The 9,735-nt window shown below is 33.2% G+C and overlaps 1 protein-coding gene across 2 annotated transcripts in view; it reads left to right on the forward strand.

Moving 5' to 3' along the window:
- The window catches only part of LOC106872843 (deleted in malignant brain tumors 1 protein), a 257,237-nt gene that overhangs the window by 229,452 nt on the left and 18,050 nt on the right, over nucleotides 1-9,735 (forward strand). For both annotated transcript variants that reach the window (XM_014919977.2, XM_052973204.1), the window contains exons 24-26: nucleotides 1,629-1,952; nucleotides 2,380-2,715; nucleotides 6,396-6,749. In XM_014919977.2, the coding sequence (XP_014775463.1) occupies nucleotides 1,629-1,952; nucleotides 2,380-2,715; nucleotides 6,396-6,749 (1,014 nt within the window). The remainder of the gene's footprint in view (nucleotides 1-1,628; nucleotides 1,953-2,379; nucleotides 2,716-6,395; nucleotides 6,750-9,735) is intronic.

Below are 9,735 nucleotides of genomic sequence, written 5' to 3' on the forward strand. Positions count from 1 at the left end.
ACACACACACACACACACACACACACAGTACCGTGTAAAAGTTTTCGGCCACGTCACATAAACTAATCAAGATACAGTGTTTTAAAACAGAAAAATATCTATAATGAAAATTTATTACATAATGTTCATTTATAAACGTTATTGTACCTTGTTGATATTTCGTGTGGCTTCTCTTAACTTGAATAATTGCTTTAATGGACCTGGGAAGAGATTCGTACAAACCCTTCATCTTCACCGGTATGAGATGCTATTCTCTGTGGCTGAGCTCCCACAACTCTTCAAGATTGCGTGGATTCTTCTGACGAACTCTTCTCTAGTTCTGTGCACATTTGCTCGGTGATATTTAAGTCAGTCTCTCAGCTGGCCAGTCTTTCAATACGGTAACACCTTCATCAGCCAGACTCTGTTATGTTGCACGCGATCTGTAGCATGGAGCTCCGTCATGCTGAAAATCTCACCTTCATCCAAGTCTGGTATCAAGTTGTCCTTCAGTAACTGGATGTATTTGTCACTATTCAAGTTACCGTCAATTTTAACCAACTTTCTTGAAATATGACTTTTTATGTATTCCCAAAGCATCCGACTCTTACCCCCAAATTTCACTGTTTTCGTACTGTAACGTGTGTCTTTTCGCGTTCCTGGAGGCTTTCTGACAAATTCTCGCTTATTAGAATGCGAAATGACCCACGTTACACAATGAAAACTGCTTTGGAGATACATAAAAAGTAATGGTTCAAGAAAGTTGGCTAAAATTGACGGTAACTTGAATAGTCATGGGTTTGCGGAAATGGTCTCAGTTATGGGTTTAGTGGGGAGAGGAATATCCCACATAGCGATGTATTCAATTGAGTTTTTACATCCAACATGTTGTAAGGCACAGTTGTAATGTTCAGCATGTTGATCGAATAGATCCTTATTAGTAGGTAATGAGGAAATCCGGTAGGAAACGCTAAGATTTTAGGACGGAGTGGGTGTGGTTGGAGGAGAAGTTCACGTAGGAGAGGCTTTCCTAGATTTGTGGCATGGGTAGAAGGTTTGGCATCTCCTTCTGTAACAATGTTAAAACTGCTAATTTCTTGGTTGTAACCCTTGATTTGCAAAACCAAACCTTCTCCCTTATAGTTTTTTTTCTTTTTTTCCTTCTTTTAATCGTTATTGCTTTCTACATTTATATTCCCCTCTCCTACTATGCTATCTACACATTCTGATTGAATCTTCTATGCGTTAACATGTACCTCCTTGCGACGTTTCATCAAGATATCATCGGCCCGAAGAGTAGCCTGCAGTATACACCTCGCTTGGATATTTACCACTTCTGAGGTTTCGCTCGATATGAAACATATGTAGCCCGGATCTTATCTACTCCATTCCTTAACTCTTGTATTCTTATTCGCACACCCAGCAACACTGGTCACCAGCCTTGAAATATAAAAAGAAGTTTTTTCAATTTATCGTACTTCGATACGAAAAAAAATCTCTCCCCCGCCCCATCTCAATAAACCATTATTGTCCCTGAAAGTTTTTTTTTATATTTACTACGGATTGCTTGAAGTTAACTTTCTTCCTACACCTCGATCCCTGGATCTCATATATATAATATATATATATATATATAATTATCGTTTCAGTGCGAATTGCTGATCACATAAGTAAAGAAATTTCCCGCGGTCCGGTTGTAGTCTACCGAAATTCGAATAATTGGCATTTAGTATGTGAAACTGGTTTCAATGATTTATCTGCCCGAGTAGTTTGTCACCAGCTGGGTTACATGGATGGGCGTGCAGTCTGTTGCTCGGCGTACGGTAAAGTGAAACAGGCTGTGGATCAAAGTGTCACCATTAGCTGTCAGCCAGGCGATTTGTCTCTCACAGACTGTATGGGCCGTACGACCTGCAACACGACTAATTACGCTTCGGCAATTTGTTTTCAAAATACTACTGCTCTTGAGGATTGTAAGTATACATATTTATAAATTCATGCAACATATGAACAAAATATATTCAATTTCATTTGTTTCTCCATTTGGCCCCATATGATAAAGTGTAATAATGTACACGTGTACAATGTCAAATTTTGTAAAGATGATGCTTATAGTAAATCAGAATCAAGCTCAATATTTCGATGGTTTACAATTTAATTTTACTGAATTGAGAAGAAGTTAAGTCGACCCCCATTAGAATTTCAATTCAAAATATTAAGCACTACATAGGTAAGTAGCATAAGTTGCTTCCAGTGGTAAAAGATATATTAATATTTACCAACGTACTTATGTGAATATAGACAATAATAGTTGCCTTTGTTTTTTTCGGTGTTATTATATTGAATTAATTTCTGTTTAATACAGCAATATTTTTATTTAACTTTTTTTTTTTTTTGTAGCAGGTTATACTTTCTCTCTCCATCCGTCCTCCAGTGGGCTTGGGAAGATATATGTTAAACATTATAATACCACAGGATTTATCTGCCCATCTCATTGGGATGATGTTGATGCTAAGGTATTCTGTCGCTCTATTTCTTATTCTAATGGAATCGCATATCATCACAGTAACGAAGACCTACATGTGAACGAATACAAAACTGGCCCATACTGGATCAGCTCTGTTAATTGTACTGGTCAAGAAAAGGCTTTGAGTGAATGTCCATTTAAAGCACGTGATTCTTTAGGCAACTGTTCTAGTGGCCTAATCGCTGCAGTTATTTGCTTCAATCATTCCGGTAAGTGATCTTTTACACTAGTTCTCTTATTATTATTAGTATTAATTTAATACACTGATGACTACTTAACCGATAGTTTATGGATCTAAAGCAATGTAAATGAGATAAATAATATGGAAAAATTAAGAAAATACTAAAAATGTTCAAATTTTATACAAACAGAAATGAGGAAGGATGATATTTTGTTTGTGTGTATGTGTACCAAAAATTGTATGTGTGTGTGCGCGTACTTGTGTGTGTGTGTGTGTGTGTGTGTGAGTGTGTGTGTGTGTGTCCTATGGGACGCAGGTAGTCAGCCGAAGAACGAGGAGCGGCCTACAGATCCATCTTCCCCAGTATACAAAGTCTTCGCTTTGCTAGTGGTCATACTGCTCATTTGGACAAGAAATGGTGAATCCTCTGTGGTGCTATGTGAGAGTCTGGACATTGCATTCTGTACGACCGAACAATCTGGTGGTTGTCACAATGAAGATGGGCAAGTGGATTTTGTTAAAGGAAAAGAGTTGCTGTCTCTCTGCACTTATTTTGGTGTTTCATTTTAGTATTTCGTTGTTTGTTTTTGTTCTTAGTTTCTTTGTACATTATTAGAATCTGTTGTGGAAGGATTCGCTCAGACCAGTCCTTCTCTTCAGAGCCAGAAGACAGTTATTGACACTCTATAAGAGGTTCGAGTGAGACATACTATAGAGTACTACGCCCACATCTGAGATGGTACATCTGTTACGCACACAGACATCCTGATCCGCATACAGATGGGCCACTCAATCCCTAACGGACACACTCTAGGCTCTAACCCATAGGAGTGCAACCTTCTTTCTTTTCCTTTTCTATCGCTATTATAATGGTCTTTGTTCCTCGGAAATATTTGGTCTCATACTCCCACTATTTAGGAGCTCTTGATCCTATCGTCTATCCACCTCAATTACCCGTATTGCGTCCAATATCCCCGGATGGAACTAACCACAATGCATCAACTCCATAGAATCGTTTTCTTGTTCATGTCTTTCTTACAGGTGTTGACCTGCAATTGTTTAAACGGTACATTAGCGGCATCAGCTTCGACGGTCACGAAGTGTCTGCAAAAGTTATGGCAACTACTCTTCTTTCCAGACTCAGCAAGTAAAAAGTAGTCTATGATGGATATAATAATGTATTGTTCGTACATCATTGTTGTTTCTTTCTATCATCCTAAAAGTATATTTGTATGTCGTGTTTCTGTTTTTACTCTTTCATGTTTGTGGGTTGTAAGTATTTTTAGTAACTCATAGTATATTTGTCTTGACACGTTTCTGTTGTTGAGTGTGTCGGTTGATTGCATTTGGTGTTGTGTTGACATTAAGAAAGAGTACAGAAGATTTCGAGATGATTGATATAGAGTTGAACTAGTTGAGAAGCAGTATCAGGACAATAGTGGGAAGTAGTAATTGGGAATTTATTTGCATATGAACAGTTTGTTGAGTGTAGGAAGGTCGTGTAGATATAGGTTGAAAAGAATGTGTGAGAGGCTGGTTGCCAGCGATACTCCATTCGGCATATTGAAGGTTCTAGAAGTACTGTTCTTGTATACAACATACACTTGACGGTCTGAAAGGTAATTTACTAGCCAGCGTTTAGTGTTGTTTCTCAAGGTAGCATTGAATATTTTTGTATGAGTGGATATTGAAAAATGTAGGGAAAACCTTTGTTTATCTTGACAGTACATGTGTAGGAGGCATTTTTCGTTGAAGTCATTATTTATTTTCTGTGTTGGGTTTGTGAGAAGTGTGGAAATTAAATCAGTGGTCTGAGTCTGTTTCCTGATTTGGAATAGGAGAGAAGGAGTTAATTTTGTGAAAGAATAACCTTTGTGGAATTTTCGAGAATATGAATAGAACGGTGCTATGTCTATGTGATATTACTTTGTTATAATTTTGCCCCGCTTCCAGAGTTAGGCAATTATAATGTTGGTGCAAGTGCTTTTAATGTTGATGAGTGCAATTATTCCTTAACGTCTTTTATTATTTGGACGTATGTATGTGAATCTGTTTGGTGCAGAGACTTTCAAGATTTTAGATTTCCCTATTGCTGTTTCGTTTCTAATAGAATAAACAGTCAAAATCGTGAGACAAGCGAATACTTTCAGTTTCCTGTGCATGGTTTTGGAAGTTGATTTTCACGAAATGTTTAAGAGTGCTTGATTGATGTTGCGGTGTGAGCATATTAATTGAAGTTTTTATTCTGGCATGAGACATAGTTATATTAATGCTGCTGCTGCTGTTGTTGTTGTTATTACTGTTGTTGCTGCTGCTGCTGCTGCTGCTGCTGATGATGATGATGATGATGATGATGATGATGACGATTATTACTCCTTAAATTATCTTAGAGTTATCCTTGTAGTGTATATTGAATGCGAAAGTTTCTTGCAGTCTCCTGTTTTTCTGTAGTATATTTGCTTAGTTGTTTGATATGGAGCTGGTGATTGTGGTATTTTTGAATTTTGAAAATTCTTATTTTGTTTCCTAATGAAACTTATTCCATTGTGCTTTTTTAAAGTTTCTAAAAGTGTTTTAGCTTCTCCATTGATATGAGAGTATGTTATGATAATAACTGATTAATGGTACGAGAAAAGTTGAAGAACTGTTTTCCATGTAGTTAGTGTAGTTAGATGTAGAGAGAAGAATGCAATGTCTGGAAGGACGTTGTAGTTGGTTTGGTGATGTAATGTTTGTTTGAGGGATTATTTAGAATGTAAAGGGTGGTTACTTGTCATAACATTATGCATTCTCTCGTTATTTCTATGTTTGAAAGTCAGATGTTGAGTGAATTGAAACATCACCAATGAAGAGGTTTGTAAATATGTTAAAGTGGTATAGTTGAGAATAACATGTGTTAAGTTTGATTTCAGTATAATTGGAATGCTGAGACTTATTTTCAGGTAGTAAAGACGTTTCCTAATTTCTTACTATGTGAATGTTTTGTGAGTGTATAAAATATTTTGGTCTTCTTTAAGTGTTTTTAATATTGTGCTGCAAAAATTTTAGCTAAAGCCTCGCGAACTAACAAGTTGACAAAATTATATCGTAATGTTATCGTCTTAAAATTTGTCTAAGATATTCCATGTATAATCAGGACATTTAATTCAAAGCCATTTACAATGCTTTACTAGTAGCTCTGGTTAGAAATTAACGAAAGGAACATTAATTATCTTTCTTTCGTTAAGTGGTGACAATTCACTCGTCGAATATTATAACTCGTGAGTTTGTATGTTTATAATACGTCTAACAGAGCTATTCTTAGACACCTTTGTGTACTGATCTATTGTTGACCGTATGATTAATGTTTTAATCAATAATATAAACCGTAAGTATCCTCCAACCATCCTCAATAGTACGCATACATACACACACGCGCGCGCGTACATATTTGTGAACGTGAGTTTTTTAACTGATCCTGAAATTCATTGTAATTATACTATCATAATACTACCATAACTGTCACATTGTTATTATGACATAGTGAATTAATTAATATTTTAACTTCAATTCAATACACCATCTTTTGTTGTTAATACTTTTTATAAAGTTTAACTCGCAGATTCACATTTGGATCTTCATTTATGCACAATTAAATAATCATCATATTTTAACATCATAATTTTAAACATTTTAAAGCTATCTTGTTTTTTTTATTTTATTAAATAGGTATTCAATATAGAATGGTAGGCGGCAGTAATTACGGACGTGTTGAAGTGTTATTAGGAAGTGTATGGGGCACTGTCTGTGATTCGTTCTGGGACGACAAAGAAGCACGAGTCTTCTGTCGACACATGAACTTCTCTGATGGAAACGCGCTACGTGGATCCGTTTACGGCGGTGGAACTGGTCCGGTGTGGTTAAGTCATTTACAATGCAAAGGAGATGAGAAGTTTTTACATCAATGCCCACATCGTGGTTGGTCAGCCAGTCGAACTAACATTGATGATGATTATCAAATGATATTCTCAGCGTCTTGTGCGGGTCACAAAAGAGATGCTGGTGTTTTTTGTTTCAGTTCAGGTAAAATTTCATTCTTTATGCGTATCACAGACAACATAAAAGTATTTATATGCATATATTTATGTGACTTTCTCTGTGTGTGTGTGTGTGTGTGTGTGTGTGTCTGTGTATGTGTCTGTCTGTCTGTGTGTGTGTGTGTGTGTGTGTGTGTGTGTGTGTGTGTGTGTGTGTGTTACATTATACAGGGTGTCTACAAGGTCGGGGTACGTGGAGTAAATAAAATCATAACATAAACAATTAAATATAAGAAATAATAACTTCGTAAAGTATGTGTTAATCCCCATGTACCCATACTTTGTGGACACCCTGTATATATATGTATGTGTGTATATATATATACATACATGTATGTGTGTATATATATATATATAATAACAGTTTAGCTAAGTGTAAATACACCTAAGGGATATTAAATATCCGAAGAATTTATTAGTTTATATTACTTATATCAATAACAATGTTACTTCAATAGGTAAATTGATACAAATGTTAATATGTCCTAATAAATCCGATTTATGTAAACTTAGCAAGATAATTTTAGATAAATATATACCAATCTTGAAATATAAGATCAGACTACAATTATGGTCAAACACTCAGAATGCTATTAAATGGTTCTCTAATATAAGTAATAAATATAAATATAAATTCCTACAAATAGATATTGACAATTATTACTCTCGTCTAAACCCTACTATATTAAATAGCGCCTTGATATTTGCGAAGAAACATACATCTATTAGCGCTAATGAAATCAATGTAATTTTGACAGTCCGAAGGTCGGTTATAAATTTCGATAATTTATGGGCGAGAAAAGATACCATAACTTTTTTGACACTTCTATGGGAGCGCCAGATTCGGCGCAAATAACTGACTTAGTAGGTATATATTTATTGGCAAATATACAAGACAAATTCCCAGAGCTAATTGGGGGGACTCTATAGAGACGATGCTCTATTTGTAGTTAAGAACATGTCTAATAGACACCTAGAACTCATGAAAAAACGATTATTAATTTTTTTAAGATTTGGTGTATAGAAAATAGAATAATTCAATTAATTACTTAGATATGAACTGTAATTTATTATCTGGGATACATGAACCATATATGAAACAAGATAATAAATCAAAACATATAAATCATCAAAGTAATCACCCACCTTCTGTGAAAAAAGCATTAGTATATAATATTAGTAAGAGAATATCATATTTATCATATAATGAAGATATATTTAACAGACATAAAGACCAATATGATTTAACCTTAAGTAAAGCAGTATATAAGAATAAATTAAAACATATTAAAGATAATAATATTATAAACAAAACTGTAAATTTGATAATAGGAATAATTGTATATAAACTAATGACGATAATAATAAAAGGCATAGATATATAAACAAACCGAATAAAATAAAAAAATAAAAATGATATCTATTTAATGAATAAAAATAATTTTATTAGTTTCAACAGTAATAAAGTAGATACTAATAAGATAATATGGCTCATAATTCCATATGCCAAAAAAGTAAAAACTAATTTGGTGAAATGTATTTATAGGTTAATTAATAAGCATTTCAATATAAATAATACATATGAAATTATTAACAATAAAAAATAAAGATAAGGTATACTTTAACTCGTAACTCAGCTACTATTATAGCTTCTATAAATAACAAAAAGTTAAATTTATTTTATTCAAATAGAGAATGTATTAATAATAATTCTCTTAATGCCTGGGCCAATGTAGAAAATATTAGTAGTAATAATACCAGGAATTTAATTAATAAACATAATATTATTAAGAAAGATCAGAAACCAATTACATCTAACGCCTCTTCCTCAACCAATATAAACGATCATTGTTATAAAACGTGATTGTAAAAATTAAGATAGTTGTATGATTAAAAACTTATGTAAATTTTAAAAATGTAGTATATCAATGTAAAGTTACCACAGAAATTAATAATACATATATTTATATAGGATCAGCTAAAAACGAAATGAAGAAGCGTCTTTCAACACACTTATATACATTTCGGAATAGGAAAAGACAGAATTCAACGGGTCTAAGTGAATTCATTTGGGAACTTAAAGATACAAAAATTAATTTTAATCTCGAATGGCATATCTTGGTGACTGCACCTAGTTACAACATAAGTAATAAGAAGTGCCTTCTTGTTTGAATGAGAAATTATTTATTTTAATGGCTACATTTCCTTTACTTAACCTGAGGGATGAAAAAATAATTTTTGCCTACATAAAAACTAATATATATTTACTAGATATAAATGATTTTTTTTATTATAGCTATATTTAATAGACTGTCATTTTGATATCTCATAATAGATATCTTTAACTATTGTAAAGTAAATTAACAACTCTTATAATAATGATTAAAATTGTAAATAGAATTTAATTAATATTTCCCCAATCTAAAGATGTGAGTATACAAATAAGAACGTAATGATGATATATCTAGGTCCCTATACATATAGCTTTTTTTTTAATATATATGTGCGTGTGTGTCTGTATGCATGAATATGTGTATATCTAGCTATAGATATTTACTTATTTGTTTATTTATATATGGGAAGAGGTATACATGCATAAATATATGTGAATGGTCTTGTGTTGATATGACGATGTATATATCTGAATGGATATATATCTAGATATATATAAGCGAGTGTATATATGTATAGCTGTATGGGGTGTGTGCATATATATATATATATGTGTGTTTATGTAGATAAACATGGGTAGCTGTGTGGATGTATAGCTGTGTATGAGTATGAGTATGTATATATATAAGACCGTGTGTATGTACGTATAACTGTATATGCGTGTGTAGATGTATATGTGGATATATACATATATATGAGTATGAATGTATATATGTATATAAGAGTGTGCATATGTATATGTGCATGAGTGTATATATATATATATATATATATATATATATATATATATATATATATAT

Source organism: Octopus bimaculoides, chromosome 15 (assembly GCF_001194135.2).
Source record: "Octopus bimaculoides isolate UCB-OBI-ISO-001 chromosome 15, ASM119413v2, whole genome shotgun sequence".
Classification (NCBI taxonomy): Eukaryota; Metazoa; Mollusca; class Cephalopoda; order Octopoda; family Octopodidae; genus Octopus; species Octopus bimaculoides.